Raw genomic sequence first — 20,389 nt, 5'->3', positions numbered from 1 at the left:
TTACTATACATGTACATGTAATAAAAGGTTGAAATTGTTCCAATTTTTACACCCCCCCCCCCCCTTGAATTGTTAGCAGACGGTGTTATATATTATAGGTCTTAAAGAAATGCCTTGAATTATCAGTAAATCTTAACTAATCAAATAAACTCAAATTTTATGGACGAACTATTTGTTGGCACGATTTTATGAAATCTGAGCCCATCTTATGTTATTGTGACATAGATCTATAATAAGTATACGGCGGGTAGCCGCGGAAAAAAATACATTGTCATTATATGTAATTGTAACTTTGTCTTGATACGATTGGGAAGTTTGATATGGCTCGTGGCGTTAGAGACTAGTCATTATCGTAACTAGCCATGCTTGAAAGTCAGCATATCTTCTATAAGTTAACAACCCTTGCGGACGTACATCGTTATTGTGTAAGTGCCATTTGTTCGGAACTAATAATTCTGTAATTTAACACCGGATCCTCACGTGTTTAACCTGGATTCATATGTAAAACTAATCTCATTATTATATTTATTGGAGATGGTTTCAGCAATGAAAATCAACAATAAATCAAAAGGTACAGGATTTCAGACTACTGACCATAACCAAAACGACACCATCTTGGACAAAAGTTCCACTGGTTCGACGAATAACATCAATGTAAAACAATATTTATGTGTTCGCCATAGCTTGCCTAAAACACAACTGAAAAACGCCATATTGTACGACAATGTGAACGAAAACAAACATCTGAGAAAAAGACTATCGACGCTTCGGCGTCACCGAGAGAGGACGTCGCTGTATCTGGATATCAATAAAAGATGTTTTGAGTCAGAACAGGAGAAGAAACAGAACAAGTGGAAACGAGAAGATGAAGAAACGATAGCTAGCTGGAATCTGCCGGTTCTGGCACCGCCTCGTGGTAGTAACACACAGGCCATCCCACATGCTGAAACCATTTATTCGGTTCCCACCTATAACAAATCGCCATCGTCGCACAGGAAACCAGTTCTTCCCATGCTTTCCTTTAAACGAGAAAAGACAGAAATAGTTACAAGAGGAGATAAAACTTTCCTAGCCAAGCTACCAGAAGTAGTGGAAGTGGACTACAAAAAGTTAGAACACTACAATTCTTACACTGGTAAAGTTATCAACAAGACATGGTCTGCCGATCCTAGATTCTTGTCTTTAGCATCTAATCTACAACCACTAGTGCTTCGTAAGCGAGATGAGTGTCCGATTGGAAAGGTTATGTCCAAAAGCAAGGCATCAAGAATTTCGGAACGATCGCCCAATTTCTCTGTAAATCGCCAACCGGCACATGTCCATAAACAAGTGGCCGTTGCGTCAAGGCGGTCATCATATTATGCTTCTACTCGTCCCAGGAGCCACGGTGGAACAGCTTCGATCATAAGTTCCACTGGAAAGATGAACCGCACATCAAGAGATTTTACTCGTTAATTGAACTGTGGACTAACATTGTTTTTGTTTTTTTTATTCTGTAAAAGTGATTATGTTTTATAAAATATATTTTACAACCTTATTGAGTACGCACGGTAAAACACGGTGCTTCTTTTAAGTTGTTTTGTTGTGGGTTGATAAAAGTTGACCACCCGATTGTCCACTATATAAAACCACACTTAACACTCTGGAATTTACGATTGCTTTATTCGAATATCGTTCGATGAATTTAAAAAGTCCATGTATAAATAATTAACACTGAGCGATGTCTGTTCTAGAAACGGCTTCCATGGACTAGGACCTCAGATTGTCAACATGGAGTCGAGAATACCCAGTTTTGTTGTCTTTCAAATCTATCTTAATATTATAAATGTTGACACATGATGTATAACACATAATGTTGACACACGATTTATGACACAAACATGGGTTGTTGACAAGGTTATTTCTTTTTAGAATTCATGTAACTTTAAATGAAATGAAGTCGCTGGGTGTCTTGTCAAAATCGGAAAAGAGATTTTTTGCCCGGGTAGTGTGAGCGCTGTAGTTCAGTATGTTATTGTTATCTTCATATTTTCCCGCCCTTTTGACGAACATGTACAAATCAAAATAAAATTAGATGTTATCATATCCGTTCTGTGTATTCAGTGGCGGGGGTGGGAGTAATTCAAGGATCATATATTGGATCGTATTGGATCATATAGTTAACATTTACTCGGGATCTTTTCAGCGAGGCTTCCCCTCTAATGGTCAGTGCTGCAGAGGGTTGGGGTGGGGGGAACAAGGAACGTTGTCTAGTCGTTCGGATTTTACGAAAATCCGATGTCCCGCGTAGACGTTGGCGTACACGTAATAGTTCCCTGGGCAGTTGGAATCCGACAAAGAGCAGTCGGAAACGCTGCTGTCTGGGCAAAATTTCCTCATTGCACAATGCATGGCGTAAGCTAGGTCTTCACTGGTTCAGTTGGTGCAGAAAAGTAGGACGTTCAACCCCATTTTCATTTATTTATCCATCTTTACAGGTCTCGTAATACTACTGGACTGTCGGGACTACGGTGGCCCATATACGACTTTTAAATATTTTTTAGTTTTGGGTTTTGTTTTTTAGTTTTAGGTTTGTTTTTTTAGTTTTCACCTAGGTGATAACTTATCACCTCGGTGATAACCTTTTCACCTCGGTGGAAACGTTTTAACCTAGGTGATAACTTCGGGCATCGATCCCGGTTACCCCCTCCCACCCCCAATAATCCTGGCAACATCGCCATATAAGCGAAATAATATTGAGCGCATAAAACATTTATCAATCAAATTGTTTTATGTATTTTTTAATTCCAAATATCTTTTGTTTTCAGGCAGGATCCGTCACTTTTGCTGAATGACATACTTTTCTTGTTTTTCCGAATGTAGTCATACCCGTGGTCATTTTTGTGTAGTTAATTTGCGCTCTTCTTTGGAACCGCCCTGTTTGTACACATGAAAACGAGACCTATTAGTAACACGTGAGTTCCCACCGAGGTGAAAAGGTTTTCACCTAGGTGAAAAGGTTTTCACCTAGGTGAAAACGTTTCCACCGAGGTGATAAGTTATCACCTAGGTGAAAACGTTTCCACCGAGGTGAAAAGGTTATCACCGAGGTGAGAACTAAAAAAACAAACTTAAAACTAAAAAACAAAACCCAAAACTAAAAAATATTTAAAAGTCGTATATGGGCCACCGTACGGGACAGTGGAAGTTTAATTGTAATTTTATTTATATACTACTTTCCCTCGAACTGTTGGGGAACGAGAAAGATGTAAGATTTCCAGGAATTTAAAAACAGGTTAAAAAAAATATTTCTCTCTTTCCAAAAATCGCGTATCCACCCACTATATATTTAGGTGCTCTTTTTTCGGATGTAAGTGCATGTTGCAAAATAGAATACTCGAGTAGCCTACTTTATAGGCCTACCACAGAATTAGTATTCTAGAGCATGTGTCATAGTATAGAGTTATGGTGCTCAGTTTGCTGTTTGGTCAAAGGTCACGAGATCTAAACAAGGCTAGTGCTAATCCCAATCCTAACTCTCGATTTAGCCCTAATGCTCACCCTCACCCTAACCTACGATCTCGCCAACAGTCATGTGCCCTAACCTTATTTACATCTCAGCGACCTTGACGAAAATTGAGCTGGCCTTAACTAATAGATTTAGCCGTATGGCCACAGATCACTAATGATTTCCCCATTGACTTTAATGTTAATTCTCGTCTCTTAGATCGGCTCTAACTTTTCCCCAAATTTTCGTTGGGTAGAACGCTTTCTACCACAGATGGAGCAACATGTGGTAACCTCTTGTCCAAAAGCACGTATGAAGTTTACCATGGAAAACTTGAGATACACAGGCTGGAAGTAGAGATAAAAAAAAATCAATTTTCGACCCTACATATCAACCTAACCAACCTCTCAACTCTTGTATTCTTCCGCCTTAAAATTATGAATATTCACCAATTTGGCAGAAATTGTATTTTCAAACCTTTTTTTTCGATTCTACACCAAAAAGTCAACACAATTCGCCCTGCCTGCGGCCCTTTGGATGAGACAACTCCAGGTTATTACCATACTTTGTCTATAGGTGGCGCTACGATTTGTTCTTATTTCTTCCACAGTGGCTGATAGGCGTGGGAAAACAATGATAATTGCTCTATAAATCTTACCTTTTTAGAGATATTTTACGTTGCGACTCTCAAAATACGAACCAATGCAGTTAGAAAAAACTTAAAGTGAAATGAGTCTTCGAGGATCAGTAACGTTGAAGAACTTCTTCATTTTCAATTCTAATTATGGACCCAGGGAAGGAGAGGTAGGCCTATAAATTATCAGTTCCCTAAATCCGAAATTAAAGTCGAAATGAAAGAAATGGGTTAAACGTCCTACATTTTTGCACTGTTAAATGGGTTTAACGTCCTAATGTTTTGCACTAACTGGGATAATGAAAATGGGCATAGCCATACAGTGTGCTATAAAAGAAATTTTGTCAGGACAGCGGAACTACGGCCTACTCTTACTAAGAGTAAGACTCCAAGAGTCTTAGTCTTACATCTGACAAGGGTTCTTTTACCTGCATGAGAAGGGAAGCCCGCCACCAGAAAATCATATTGCAAGTCTTTATTTAGGTTTCAGGTGTTATATAAATTATTGATTAGATCTTTATTTACACGACAAGTTCAAAATCAGCTCTGTAGACCCACTGTTAATAACATGCCAAAATAAGGATACGTTTTCAAAGTTAACTGTCATTTTGTGGAATTTATACTTTCTGATATATCTGGGGATCTGATTATTTTGTGCCTTACTGTCAACAGCAATTGTATATTATATCAGCAATTATAATGTTTAAATTGGAGAAAATGTTCGATGAAATGTCACTGTGTAAAATTCAGTTGATTTTAAGAGATGCATATGATAATTTTATAATACATAATGATGAACTGATATATTTTGTGGAATTTATATTTTTCAGGAGGAAAAAAAGACTTTGTTTTTCTACCCAGGTGACACAGATATAGATACACAGATCAAAGCAATTGGCTTGTGTGAAGCAATTGTCAAATTTTCCGAGTAGGTTGAAATCTTTGTGTGAACCTAAACACCATGTCAGTGAAATTTAAAAGTAGTGAAAACAGTGACATTGCAAATTTGAATTGGTAATTTATTCCATAACAATGGTTACCATATGATGATAAATTATAAGGCCGTTGTATAAGCAATGATGTGTCAGTAGAGGATTGCATATATTTCTTGTGGGTTTATAGTATTCAATAATGTCCTAAATTAATTTATTTAAATATGTATTTTGATATAATTATGATAGATCCATAATCTCATATCAATAGTTAGTTTAGGTTTAATGGAAAGTAAACAATAATAATTAGGCCATGCCAATCAAATATTCTGTTCTTCATGAATTGGGTTAAATAATTGGAGGTGGGAGGGCATCTTAATACTTTTAATTAATATATTAATTACATACATTGTACATTTTATATTTTTCAGAACATTTTCTGACAAATCATGTGAAAGTTTGCACATGCTAAAAACTAGACAATTATTTTTAGAAGCTGAAAAGGATTTCTGGATAATAATGGTATTTATTTTTACATGTTCTATCAATATTAGCAAGGACCATATAATAATTGTATGATGTTATAATGTAATTGAAAATTAAGATTTACCACATAATTCCTTATATTGTCCTATCATCCTTCGCCTAATTTGTTTGTCTATGTTGTATTTATAAAAATTAAAATCATTTATAATTTTACATGCTGTCAGTGGAAAATATGAAATCACTTGTAGCTAATAGTAACACTAAATTCCTTAACATCATTTTAGTGAGTACATGTATTTCTAAACTATTAACTTTATTTATAGACAGTATCCATACCATTCAATGAAAAAACAAAGGATGGACAGTCATATATAGAATATAGAGATGATGATGTACAAGATTCTGTTTATCAAGCAGTATTACTACAAACATATAAAATGTTTAAGGTATTAGATTATAAAAGTTACTACAAACATATTAATATTTATGGTATAAGATTATAAAACAATAAGTAATAATGAGAAAAATTAATTTTTGAAACCTAAGGGGAGGTAACTGTGTTTCAAATCCCTAAACTCATATTATCTCCCCGTAGACCACAAGCATAGCTGTTTTAAATTGACTACCTATTGGGGGTATGGGGATTATATGATACAGTGATTATTTCTAAATCAGTCATTATTGCCCGTTTGTGCAAATATAGAAAAATCTCTATAAATGCTCATCTTCTGTTTAATTCCAGCTATTTAATGGAACTTTTACAAATATACTAGCAAGATCCAATAATGATGTAGAATCACTGAAGAAAAGATTGGATCATTTTTTCTCAAGGGTACAGTTGTTTTGTTTTGTTTTTATTAAGTATGAAGTATGAAACCATTGTGCTAGTATCCCAGTTTCCTATCAGAGAGTTGGGGAAAACCTTTTTGTCCCTCGCCTTTCTAAAAAAAAAAGGAGGACTATTAAAATGGGTTCATCTGTCTTCTTAGAACACAATTGCTCTGCTTCTAAATGAGGTAGACATCTGTCTGTCACAGTTTTGGAACTCAATAACTCTGCCTTTAATTGAGGAAGACTGGATCATAAATAAAATTGACAATTTCTTTAGATTTGATATTTGGATTTGTTTTCTTAGATAGCGATCTGGCTCTGTTGACCTATTAAGCCCAGAGAATTGTAAAGACGTTGGTTTTTGCTTAATCTTTTGAAGCAAAGAGTTAATCATGACATTTGTCCTGTCACTTACCCCCAAAACACCAAATTCAGTAATTTATTATTATCCCTCATAAATATATGCAGGAAAATAGAATTATAAGATCATAATATGCCTTTTTATGATGTTTTTAAAGATATTTAATTGTCTCTTTGATTTAATCAAGGAAATGTTGATGATAAAAAGGGTCTTATGTTCCAACTTTGGGTTTATGTTTAGCCTTATAATATAATCCTCTCACTGGAGTTACCTCAACACCCTTATTTATATACTATTCCTTAATTGTTATGACAAGTAACAATGTTACAAACCAACCAAAGGCATCCTAGTTAGCAAAATTATGGACACTAGCACTTCAATTTCAACGATCAGTTTTCTAACCTCTGTACAACCCGGAAAGCGAGCAACCGACCCCAGTAACAAATTCGCAAACCCCACCAAGAGGCCAACCTCAGTAACCCCACCAATTAGTAACCATGGAAACCCCACCTGGGTTTCGGAATAGTATAAATAAAACTGCCCGCCACGTGAGTCCAATCAGTCTGAAGAGTTCAATACGAATGAAACTAGTCACTGACACCCAGGATAACCCAGTCTTCATAGCCACTCTTATCTCTTATATTATCTTATTTTTACAATGAAAATCATCAATTCCATATGCTGTCTGCATTAGAATTAGTTAGAACATTTAAATTTTACTTATCAATATGCACAATTTTCTATTGCAGTTTTTGTTAACTTTAAAACTGCATCAAAGTGATTTATTAGACGTTTTTAATGGGATTTATTTCCTACCTTTGGACAAAAATACGTACCTTCAAATACAGTGTTTAATAAATAGATTAGAAGCTACATTCCCTATTGTCAAATATACTGCATTCCTGTATAATGATCAATTAGTATGGTATGTGTTATTTTGTATGTGTAACTTTACATAGTATTTGGGAACTGTGGTGTCTCAGTGAATAAGACTCTGGCTCACTAACCAGGTGGTCAAAGGTTTGTTCCCATTGTTGCCCGAAAAGTTGATTGATATATTCCGGTGTGGTATCCCCTTGTCAGTCGTGCAGGACTGAGGACCCAATGAGGAATAGCTTATAGCTTTGCGGTTGGGATGGAAAAGCAAGGTCCTGTGTACATGTTGGTGTACATGTTGGTGTACATGTATAAGAACCCATGACAGTTGAAATTCAAAATAAGATAAGGGCGTAGTGTGACTATTCAATCAAAATTTCCATAATAGCATACTGTATGGTGTTGGCTTAGATGGAGCAGAAAAGCAAGACGTTCAACTTGAAAAAATTGGGTCCTTGGCATTAATCATGTAGTCATAGTCAATAAATATAATCATGCTAGACTAATATATTGGCGAGGAATTAAACCCTGTTCATTTGTTTTGTGATTACAGGAGTGGTTTAGAGCAAGATGATATGAGAACTATGTATAAATATCTAACAACGAGTTTATTTCCTACACATTTAGACCAAGAATTACAGGGAGCAACAACTCGAACTTCTACATCATCTCAAGGCTCAGGACATTTTGGAAAGTAAGTCCAAATGGAATTGAAATTTATACACAGTGTTTTACTGTATGATATGAAGAAGCCTTTAGATTTTCAGTGATTTTCAATAATTTGAAAAAGGTTATGGATGCTCTAAAGGGTGAATTTGCACACAATGTTTATATCCACAAGACAAAAATTTGCTTTGATTTTCTAGGATTTCTGGTAACTTGAACAGCTAATGTTATGATCTTATAATTTACTCTAGGAAGAACAAGAAGTCAATCAAATTTTAATATTTTCTGATATTTACATCATGGGTTGTTACTCTTGATCATTTTTTGTGTCTTTTAAATGCTCCCATTACCTACCAAAAGATAAAACTGTGACAACCTTTGTGGATTACAGTGCACTCTGTCACATCCGACATCGTACAGGATCGTTACAATATGTCGGAGTACGCAGAGTGTCGGAATACCCAGTTTTCTCAAAACCGGAAATATTGTAACTTCGAACACCGGAAGTATTATTATAATGTAGCTTCGAACATAAAACTTCGAATCACCAGAATGTTATTCCCTTCAAAAATGATAAACCTTTCTGTACATTCAAAATTTTATTACATTAATTTTTATTTCATTTAACATGCGTAGGCATTTTGGATAGGTCAAGTCTGTCGCAGAAGTCTGTGTACAACTTACCTGACCCTCTGTTTAGCCATTGAATCACATGGGCTCAAATCAGACTTGAAAGAGAACAGATAACCTGTAAAAAAAGCAACTAGGTCCTATATACATTTACAAAATATTCAAGTGGGAATGAAATATAGGTCTAATTTAATTAGATTGCATTCATTCATTTACTCACCTATTTCATATTCTACAATATGTACATTTCAGTTTTCTGTTCATGACAAAAGGTATTGTATTTTAAAGTTCTATTTATGTATTATATGTTACAGATTTGTGACTGGTCCGACAAATCTGGATGATCCCGATTCCCAGGGTAAAATACCACGGGTATTTATACATTCAGAAATAGATAATGAAGAATGTTTTTTACTGGTATACAAAGCTTTAAGTGCGACAATGTGTATGTTGATAAATGGTATGTACAGTTTCTCTCTCTATACTAAACAACGTATGTTTATATAAAGTGATTCATACTCTGAAATCTGGTATTAGAAAGAATTAAAGATACATAATGTAAGATTTAGATAAATAGCTGTCCGTTCTTGGAATTATAGTTTTAAAAATAGATAATGAAAAGGCAATCCTATTTCGTTTCTTTTTTTTTTATAGTTCAAAATTTCGATTTACTTGTCTTCACTACACTAGGATCTGGAAAAGTTGTTAAATATCTCACGTTCTGATTGATGTGAGGGATTAGCCAATCAGATGGTCTGTTGAGTCAAGTTCTTGTCGTTTAGCACACAGAACTTTGGGTAGATATTCTCTGTGTTAGATAAAACAAATCATAGCAAAAGTTGTATTTCTGAAAACACACTTGAAACACCAATGCTGATTGGTTAATTGAATGACTGTCACCATAGGGTCAATAGCTGCCTGTATGGCCCTTGACACAATCTCCCACTGTAACCGGTCTGATCTTCATGTTGTGGAGGCCATCGAAAGTATTAAAAAAACCGAAACGAAATATAGATCTATATTTTAATCAGATTGATGAAAAAGGTATATAAGTTGTGAAGGTTTGAAGAGATATAGTCTATTGTCAAGTACCATTGCCATGATAAGAAACAAATCTCGATTTTCAGTATTTCAAGAAAAATTTGATCTGTTGTTTATATTTGCTTCTGAAATACAATGATTGATTATTCTTTCATTGCAGTAAATAGTATCATGAATTTTGACTTCTATAGAAAGACTGATAGTTTTTTAGGACCACAGATGAGTAAATTAGCATCAGATATTACAGAGCAATATCCTAAAAGATCAGCAGCCAGGTAATATTTTTATATGAAAGGAAAGAAATTGTGTTTATTGTCTTGTCAAGACAATACTTTGGTCATTTTGAGACTTAACATGCTGTTATTTTTGTTATGGTCATATGTGCAAGAATTGTGCATGAACAACAGTATTTATGCTGACTCATAATCGAATTCCAACTGTCATTGGTTCTTTAATGTGCATGCCAACATGTACATGGGTTCGGTGGACATTTTTATCCCATTGAAACAACTTTACTTGTCTGCCCTGAAGTGCTACCGCTAACAAGTGGGAGCTGGGCTTGAAAAATACCCAATTTCGACCCCAGGACCACTTATCAACTGTAACCCCTATTTTATTAAGCATGCCCAATAGGGAGTGGTCATTAAGTGTTGCACATGTCCTTCCATCAAGATCAATTTAAATAATATTATATACCTTGTTTTTTTTTCAGTAATGCAGATACTCAATTTAAGTTTATTTATTTTAACCACATGAACCTTGCTCAGAAAACAACTCTACATATAGATATACGTAAATTATCTGGTGTAAATATACCCCAAGAAACATTAAGATTATTAGGAGATATTAATGCTGATTTAACAAGGTACTGTATGTTCTTAACAAAATCAGTTTTTTTCATAGTAAAGCAAAAGCATCGGTACCGCTGCAATATACGTCCACATTCTGGAGGTCGGGGCATGCACCAAAATAAATAATTGCTGTCTTTACGGTATAAGGAATAAATATGCAAAGTTCTCAGATGATCCATTCAGAATTGCAGCCTTTAGACAATAAACACAAAAATTGGGCATGGCTCAGTGCCTGGGGGCTGGATATGGAACAATATGAGATAAACATTACCCTAATCAAGGGTTGATATATGAAATGACCGTGGGTTATTTCACATATCGACCGAGTGTATTAGGGTAATATTTGTCTTACACACCGACATCAATGTTAAATCTATCTTAATTGATTTCACCTATAAGACAATGGTTTAGCCCATATTGGCCCTGCGACTGATAGACAACATTAAGAAAACAAGTCGTAAGTTGCATGTGCATTACATTTTAGTAACCATGTGTTCACAAACTGGCATTCATTTTATGCAATGTTGTCAAACGATTCGGACGAAGAACTGATGTGCACAAGTCAGTTTGTAGAAAATATGGATGAAAAAGAAAACATAGATTCTGACAAAGAATTATTTAAAGCTGATGTTGATATACTACACAATCCACAATTTGAGTTTCAGACATGGTCAGATGAAGAAACTTAGTAACATGGGCCTGGTAAAGTTCGTCGTCCGAATCGTTTGACAACATTGTACAATAAGTGAATAAAATGTTAAAAGAAAGAATTTGAGTCCTTTTCTCTGCAGAGTCTGTAAGCCTGTTGTGACGTCATCAGAGGGTGATATCTGATATCGTCCCTAGGGTCGATATCAGATATCACCCTCTGATGATGTCACAACAGGTTGATACGTTTCATAACAAACATGGGAGAACAAAGGAAATAACATCCCAAGGTGTGTAAAAATAGGTACAGTACAACCCTATGATGGATCATGCCAAAGTGGATCCAAATCTGTTAATAATTGCAACCTGTAGATTATTTACAGACAAAATATTAACAAAAAGTGGGTGCGGCACCGCACAAAAATCATTAGTTGCCATCCTTGGAATAAGTATACCAAGTTGAAAGATAATCCATTCAGAATTGTGGCCTTCAGACACTTAACAAAAAAAGGGTGTGGCTCTGCCCCTGGGGGGCCTCTTCAGACTAAAATCAATAGTTGCCATCCTTAGGCTATAAGGAACACATATGCCAAGTTCCAAGATGATCCACATTCAGAATTGCGGCCTGAATACGATAAACACAACAATTGAGCGCTCTGTCCTTGGGGGTTGGGACATGCACCAAAATCAATAGTTGCCAGGTTGCAAGACAATCCATTAAGAATTGTGGCCTTTATGCAACACACAGACACACAAAGAAAAAATGGGTGTGGTTCTGCCCCCTAGGGGTCGGGCATTCCCCAAAACAATATGGATCATCCCTAGGGAATAAAGAATAGGTATGCAAAGTTTGAAAAAGATCTGTCACGTGGTCTGTAGGCGACACACAGACACAAAAATTGGGTGTGGCTCTGTCTTTAAGTTCATGCACATTCAAAATATTTTCCTAATATAAACTGGTTGAGAATTTATCTATGTTATCTAATTTATTAATTAGACTTAACTTATCCAGACCATAATCACCTCTTGATACCATATCTCGGTTCAGAGTGGAGCAATTTGACTGAAATTTTCAGCATATTCTATTTACTTGTCTATTTTTAACTATTATAGCTAGAACTGTCAACTCTTTATCTAATCTCCCATAATGCTCCTTTAGGTTATATGTCCTATTGAAGTGTTTGTTTGTTTCTATTATTTTTTTATTTATTTTATTTTAGAAATAATGAAGATGGAGAAACAATTGTTAAAACAGCCTCAGATTTTTGGGTTGTGGGGAAAAAATCTGATCAAAGAGAGTTTTATGTGGTTATTAACCAGAAAAATGCTAATTTAATTGAAATTAATGGTATGTTCAAAACTGAATTGACTATTAATGCTGTTTCTTTAGTTTTATATATTCTTCAAAAAAAGAAACACACAGCCCATTTTTCATCATTTTTTTATTTGAACGGGATCGTTGTTTCCATAAATCTTACTTGTTTTTGATGTCATTATGTAAGGATAAAAGAAATTCATTATTGGTATTAAATGTAGGGTCACTAATTGTGACTGGTCATACTTTTTGCCGAAATTTGTTTTCGCTTGATTGCATCAAGACACATAAGTTTAACAACTTTGCAAGCTTTTCACATGAAACCCAAATCTAAAGCCTTTAAAATCCTGGGGTTCTGGGTTTCAAAATCAGTTGCACATGTAAACACTCAATGAGCCAAGTGATGCCACATCTGAATGAAGACCAATGCAACAATGCTAAAGGTCGGTTACAAGTAGGTGAATACCAGATAGATGAAGCCAGGCGACTAAATGTTTCCTAGAGTACCATTTCTCGCCTTTGTGATAGGTACTGACAATGAAGCTCAACACGTGACCGCCTAAGCTCAGGCCAAACAAGATTGACCCCACCTGCCCTGGATCGTCACATCCGGTTACGTTATTTGCAGAGACCTCTACTGCAGCATCAATTCCTTGACGAGGTAGGATCAAGACCAGACAGTCCATAGACGCCTACGTGAAACCGTATTATGAGCCAGAGTATGGCCACAGCAACGCTGGAGAACAGTTGTGGTTCCTGTTGAAACGAGGCGATGGTAGAGCGAGGGTATACCAATGATGAAATGTCCTGCGTTTCTTTTTTTGAAGAGTATATTTCAGTTATAAATCAGATTTTTATAAAATGGATGTCAGAATAACCCCCCCTAACTTGATTGACAATATATTCATGGAAAATAATGATATATATTTAGGTTGTTTCAGAGAATGCAGCAAAAGAAGGGGTTGTTATATTTTTAATACAATTAAATACATATTAAGTTTATCTATTTTCAGAGGAAGTGAAGAAATTGTGCTCTACTCATCTAAACAGTATTTTCTTTTTAGATTAAATTTAAAAACGAATATGATCATAGGTTTAAATGTGTATATATTTGCTATTGATTATGTACATAATGTAATATATAAGTAAATACTGAAATGGTTTTAACCATCAAGGAAAAATTAATAATAACAAAACAGTCAAAGACAGTTTTGATTTATTTGAAACCAGTAAATAAAAGAATGTATGTATGACAAATATTGTTCATAGTGAATTATATTTACCAAAAGTGCAATAAACTGATATTTAAAATTATTATTAGAGAATGTGTTGTACCGCAAATTAATTCTTGGAGTCAGACAAGTAATGGTTTGTGTGAAACAGTCTACTGTAAAGAATAGCTTGATTTGTTTTAATGAAAATAATGCATAATCTCCAGTCTTTAAATTAAAATTTACCCAATTAAAACATTCAATAATAAATATACTAGTATTTAATTACATTAAAAGTGTTGGGAGTAAATTGGTCTGCAAATCCCTCTGTTCATGAGTTCCCACCCCCATCTTGGCTTGATAATCCTGATGTGGACCAAGAAGGGAATGGATGAAGATCATCTTCGGTGCATTGGACATTGGGCATTTTACTCAAACTGTAATCAAAACTATCAGATAAAGTACATTTGTAATGTCAGTGGGACATCCAGATTGGTGCCCAAGCCCCCACCTCCTAAAATAACCATAAGATATTGACTTATTCTGTTTCTATGACACATGTAAATTTGGATTTTCGTAGGTGTAATTTATTTTAATCTGATCGGAAAAATTATAAAAACAATACAAATTGTCACACAAACACATTTAAAAATCTCTATAAATCAATATATGAAACAATCTTCAAAAGAGAAAGACAATTCGAGAATTTATGAAGGAGCTCCAGCTAGTTCTTCCTAGACATTATGCCTCTCTGTTTTACATACGCTTAATTTTGAAAACAAGATTAAACATGCGCAAAAATTTACCTATTTTAAGTTTCGGTTACATAGTTATATCTTGATAAAGATAATGAAATGTTTTCGGATGGGGGGGGGGGGTATTTGCACCATCTGGAATAATGAAGACTAATTTACGCCATGTGAGAGTAAGTAGAAAATAGAAACCTAATTATTTGATTTATCTCGATCATGCCCAGCTCTTAACACAAACTTTTGACAGCAGGCATTTCAAAGGGTTCATGTGCATCATCATCCGTGCAATATTGAAGAAACCACAGTAACAAGAGATCGAAAATATTATGTTGTGATTATTAGTAAAAGCCTGGATGTCTGCCGTTATCTATAGTCATGCAAAACCGCTCCATCGAGCAAGTGCTCTTTTCAGTAGATTAGCGTCTGGACAATCAAGTTTAACGGGACTCATTTAATGACGTCATTTACAGAAACTCCCTTGATACTAAAAATAGAAATATAGCGTTGACAGGGAAGTGATTCATTTATACGCCAAGCAACATGGCGGAGAAGAATAGACAGAAGTTGATGCAAATCAGTCAAAAACCAGGGAATAATGTGTGTGCAGATTGTGGGGATAAGGGTAAGTGGTTTGGGCGTTTAAAACTAAATATTTTTAAAGATAAATAATGTCTTTTGGCGTCGTTTTTACCAACACGAGCACCTGTTTTGTTGATGAACACGTAAACAAGACTGTCATTGAATAGGTCTACTACACTGTCACTGTATCATATATATATGAATAATTAGTTTGTCGCCATCTGTTGTGTCTTACAAAGTATAGAAGTTTAGATATACTTACTTTCACAGCATGTTAGGTTTCTTTATATAGATATATATGTATGTATATATAGTCTATATGGACCAGTTTGTTTTATAAATTATAAGAATGACAGAGTCGTGGCTGGCATACTTTTTTTGTGAATCTACGAAATATAGATTTTTAGAATTAGATTAACTGATACCATGGCATCAGATAAGATTGTGTGTGCCAAATATGTAAATATGAAGTGTTACCAACATAAATGTCATTCATTCAATTTGTTTCATTTCTTAAAGAAAAAAAGTCTGTTGATAATCCACAAACTGCCAGAAATATACAAAATCTACAATGTAAGGTTTATATTATGTATGGTTCAAAATACACAACAAGTCTATGGGGGAGCTATCTGCTTCTGAATGCATCTATTTTTTGTACAATAAATCATGAAATGAGATGTCAAATTATTGTCAAAAATGGTATTGGATGATACACACCACAGCTAGACATTTTGAACAGAATTCCTGTGTCAGCCCTGTATTTTAGAACAGGACACTGACTGAGTGAAATTTGGAAGCAATTGTAAAATCTGTCAACAAATTTTTTCTGACAGCTACATGTATAAGCCTACCTTTCCCAAAGTCTGAACCTAATTCACTGCTGGTGCAATGTGAGTGGTGTAAAGATTCTATTATAGTTGTTTGTATGGATAATGACAGCATCTGGTAGCGACAGTTATGAAAAGTAACATTTTGTTTGTTGTTAGACAATCAAGTTGACCAGACTTGATTGTGTAAATAGTGAGAATTAGTGATTATTTTGACAGGTTGACAGAATTTGGGCTAATGCTATTGACTAGGTTGCTACTTTTGATCCTACTTTTGTCTGTTAAAACATGCTGTTTCTGCATAGCCATTGTTTACATACATATGAATTGTTTCATCCCCCTATTATACTTTTTCGGGGGAAACCGTATTATTAGAAAGTACAGTCAGTGATCCTAGAAAATGGGCAAATAAAAATTTTGTTTGCTCAAAGGAGTTGATATTGAAGAAAATTAAAGAGAAATTTAAGGAGGTGATCTATTGTTTTCATTCCTTTAGTATGAACTGATTGAAAAGTGGTACCGGGTATCAGACTATTTATTTGCTACTGAACATGATTATCTCACTTGTTTGTTTTTGAAGTCAGACATAAGCTTACATATTGTGCTAGGAAGAAATTTTGAGCAGACAACTGTTTTTTAGTCAAGTCTTTGTTAAATTCCAACTGTTATGGTTTCTTGTACATATGTGACCTTTTTATTTCATCCTATTCACCCTGCACCACTACACGGACAAGAGGAAGCCACATTGAAAAATCTTAAGGAACTGTATTGGCCAACACCGGGATTAAACCTGGGACCCTCTAGTTAGTAAGCCAGCACCAAACAGCGCCACCGTGAGCCCCAAAAGATTATAAAACTTTTATTAAACATACATTATTCAAGAGCTAAATCTGCCAATTGCAGGTCTTTCTTTAGGCCTGAAATGTTTTCTAAATTATTAATTAGACATTAATTAACTTATCCAGGCCATAATGAACTCTTGATGGCATCGGATTTCTTTGATATTAAATAGATTAAAACAAAGCTAAAAATGGAGGAGCGAGACTTAGCTTCGAACAACCAGTACGATGGTTGAAATTATTGCACACGTCTTGTCAAACCTTCAGAGAGGCTAATATCTGCGCTCGCAAATGAGTTATTTGAATGAAATTTTCAAATTATTCATTTTACATTATCTATTTTCGAACTATTACAGCAAGAATGGCTAGCTCTTTATCTAAATCTTACATAATGTATATTCAAAAGTGTTGTGTACGAAATATGATTCTGGCACCTGTGTGTGACATGTCGGATAAAAGTCAGTGATTAGTCTCCTTGTTGCGTTTTACTCAGTGAGTCACCCCGGCCCTCAACAGTACTGGGTTAAACACTGGGTTAAAACCCAAGAACTAAAATGATGTGATGAAAAGGGTAAAGGGTTAGTAAGGCAACATTAACCCTTGTTTTTACTATGGCATCTACCGAAAATTTGAAAATGATTTCCTGAGTCCTGTGTTTACCATTGACAGTTGGAAATTGAAATAAAAGTAGGCTGTAGCACAGCTGTCCAGACAATTTCTCTCATAGCACAATGGACGGTGTATGTCAGTCATCATTAGCCTGGTTGGTGCAGAAAAGTAAGACATTAAGGTTAAAGCCCCATTTCATTTCACATCTAATGTGAAAATGAGCAATTTTTTAATGATCATCATGGCCATGAAAAAACATTACTTTTGAGTCTTTAGGACAGCAAAGTAACTGGCTTTATTTAATGTTTATTGTAAATGTTGACACAAAGTATTTTAAGACTTAGATTGTTTAAAGTAAATAATATCATGACTGTTTAAGTTCAAGAATAGGCTACAGTTAAACTATTTAATACATATTTGTAAATAATAAGGCCTAAATGGGCCAGAAGGCCAATAAACAATTTCATGACAAAGTGTTGTTTAGGTAATGTAGACAATTAACACAAAAAAATATGAGTTAGGTTCCATATTGGTGTTCATGCTTTAGTTTGACATCAGTCAGAAACAGCAAAGATGGCAACACGAAAGCCATATAAAATATTAAATGTCAACTTAAAGTAAAGTATAAGTCTCTAACTCAATATCATCCAAAGTCTTTGAAATTGAAAACACAAATTATTTGTCTGTTTAAATCAACATTGATGTGATCTTACCGGGAAAATAAACATTTTGCCATTGGTACACGAACCGTGTACCATAATGCGTTTCAGCGCCATTTGTAACAAGTATGATAGTGTTTAGTTCATGTGGAACGCCTTGTCATCTTGACATATCAGTATGGAGATTTTAGCCTACTTATGTCATTAATTTTATTGTTTCTATGACTGTCCTATTATTATTTACTGTCTTCAAATGATGACAAATGTGTTATTGATTGACTAAATGTCAATTAGTAGTAATTAAATTTAACTGAATCATTGAATTGTCAATTTACTCAGATAGCACATTATGAGGAAAAAACATATAAAAGAAAAGTGGTACATGTATGTGCTTGAAGCCATTGATTATCATAATGCACTTTGAACCAACGAATTGGATTAACATCATTTGAGCTAACAGAGAAAAAACTTTTCCTGGGTCCCATTTCCACAAATTGATATTAACTGTGTCCATTTCATACCTATATTATTGTTTTAATCAAAAGCCTATTTGTAGATGTATTATTGACATTCTCACATTTTATTCTAATCAAACAGGCATGGGAATATGTTTTGGTTATGGTATATTTATTTTTACAATATTATCTCACTGATTTCATCTAAAACTATTTATTCCTTTGTGTATATTCAGTTAAGGAATAAATAAGGCATTAATTATTAATGTGTATAAGCCTTACACCTCAGCTGGAATTGTTTATTATATAGTTCAAGAAATGTATCTACACACTCTAGTCTAAACAAACATTTGGTCATTGTTTTAGACTGTTTTAGCCATTTGGTAAAATTGTTTATATGGCAGGTCAAATAAACACCATCTCATCAATAAATTTTTTTCAAAATCACAAAAAAATTTATATACATGTATATCTCGGCTTGAATATGCGTACAATTCGGAACCCACGAACGTCTCCAAAACGCTTATGCCGTTTACAACCCTGTACAAAGACTATTGTTCATTATGTTATTATTAACCCTGTGTCTCCTTGAGTGATCTCATTATTAAGATTAGATAGATCCCCCCTAGTCATTATGATCTCATCTTTTGACTCATGAATGGACAATTGCTTGACCTAAGGATATCATAGTTTTGTCAGTAGTACTAGTAGTAGATCATTACTCATTGAGGTATTTCAAGTCTTGAAGGCTGTTGTTGTGTCTAAGAGTTGAATATTTATGACTACTTTGGATTATTTCTCGGATTTAAAATATTCAAAATTTATTGTGCATGTATGTACTTAACATTCAAAGCTGGCCATATATTAAAGCCCCATAATACAATTCCCTCCCCACATCCAGGTATTGTAATAATTTTTTTTTCTCTGGTTTTCTGGTCTTTTAATCTGATCAAACTTAGGTATTCATATCAGGTAAATGAATTGTGTAGGGTACGCAAAGCCTGCAACAAGAAGTTGAAGAAAGAGCTACTTTTTAAAGGCAGCTGGTGCTGCCTGTGTAAATTTGTTAGTAAAAAAAAGTTTAACGAAAGAACTCCCTAGTTTCTCAGATAAACCATATATGGTACATATGTTTTATGTATTGTTTAATGGTCGAGAGCGAGACATTAAGTAATATATTGTAACAACATGAGGGCCGTGAGGCCCGAATGTTTTTACAATATATTACGCAATGTCTTAAGCTCGAGACCATTAAGCAACTTAAAATACAGACACTTGCACGTGCTTTGCAATGAAATACGTCACTCGAGTTCAATATTTTACCAAGTTACGCTTGGCACATTGCCCGTACGATTATTTGAAATAATGGTACTCAAACATCAAAGGGTGACGTCACATCTGTATTTTAAAGAAGAATATTGATCTTGTTATTGTTTTTAATTGGATACATGTACCAGATACCAACATAAGTTTACTGTAATTATCTGTGATGGTATTTCATGTGTGGGTGGTATATATTGATTTGCTATGTTATAGTTGATTCTTTTGTAGTCATTCATGATTCAACAAGTGTCATTTACATATGATAAAATATTTATAGAGCTAGTTTCCTGTCATGTATTTTATTATACGATGCCATGTCATGTCCTGAATGTGACATAATACAAGTATAGCATCTTAAGCAATCATCTTATGTTTGT

General features: G+C 34.6%; 3 protein-coding genes across 4 annotated transcripts in view; all 3 read left to right on the top strand.

The window, feature by feature from the left end:
* The first annotated feature begins 336 nt into the window (after window positions 1-336).
* On the top strand, window positions 337-1,462 carry LOC126812280 (uncharacterized). Its single transcript, XM_050538580.1, has one exon. It carries the CDS (start codon window positions 535-537, stop codon window positions 1,453-1,455), a length of 921 nt encoding a protein of 306 aa, XP_050394537.1. The 5' UTR covers window positions 337-534; the 3' UTR covers window positions 1,456-1,462.
* A 2,606-nt stretch (window positions 1,463-4,068) lies between these two features.
* Window positions 4,069-14,239, top strand: LOC126812278 (vacuolar fusion protein CCZ1 homolog). The gene is made up of 12 exons (XM_050538576.1): window positions 4,069-4,291; window positions 4,952-5,049; window positions 5,485-5,575; window positions 5,863-5,985; window positions 6,282-6,371; window positions 7,481-7,656; window positions 8,161-8,301; window positions 9,218-9,363; window positions 10,105-10,219; window positions 10,657-10,809; window positions 12,664-12,791; window positions 13,772-14,239. The coding sequence occupies exons 1-12, from the start codon at window positions 4,217-4,219 to the stop codon at window positions 13,825-13,827; spliced, it is 1,392 nt and encodes a 463-aa protein (XP_050394533.1). The 5' UTR covers window positions 4,069-4,216; the 3' UTR covers window positions 13,828-14,239.
* Window positions 14,240-15,219: 980 nt separating this feature from the next.
* The window catches only part of LOC126812279 (arf-GAP with dual PH domain-containing protein 1), a 29,536-nt gene continuing 24,366 nt past the window's right edge, over window positions 15,220-20,389 (top strand). For both annotated transcript variants that reach the window (XM_050538579.1, XM_050538577.1), the window contains exon 1: window positions 15,220-15,343. In XM_050538579.1, the coding sequence (XP_050394536.1) occupies window positions 15,262-15,343 (82 nt within the window). In that variant the 5' untranslated portion in view covers window positions 15,220-15,261. The remainder of the gene's footprint in view (window positions 15,344-20,389) is intronic.

The sequence above is a fragment of the Patella vulgata genome, chromosome 2, assembly GCF_932274485.2.
Source record: "Patella vulgata chromosome 2, xgPatVulg1.2, whole genome shotgun sequence".
Classification (NCBI taxonomy): Eukaryota; Metazoa; Mollusca; class Gastropoda; family Patellidae; genus Patella; species Patella vulgata.
Note: the sequence above shows the minus strand (reverse complement) of the source record. Positions and strands in the feature narration are given on the sequence as shown.

Excerpts from the sequence above, each read along its gene's own strand:
- LOC126812280 (XM_050538580.1), top strand. The coding sequence starts at position 535 with ATGGTTTCAGCAATGAAAATCAACAATAAATCAAAAGGTACAGGATTT.
- LOC126812278 (XM_050538576.1), top strand. The coding sequence starts at position 4,217 with ATGAGTCTTCGAGGATCAGTAACGTTGAAGAACTTCTTCATTTTCAAT. Across the intron at positions 5,576-5,862 it reads AGGATTTCTGGATAATAATG|ACAGTATCCATACCATTCAA; the intron begins GTATTTATTTTT and ends CTTTATTTATAG. Across the intron at positions 6,372-7,480 it reads TGGATCATTTTTTCTCAAGG|TTTTTGTTAACTTTAAAACT; the intron begins GTACAGTTGTTT and ends TTTCTATTGCAG.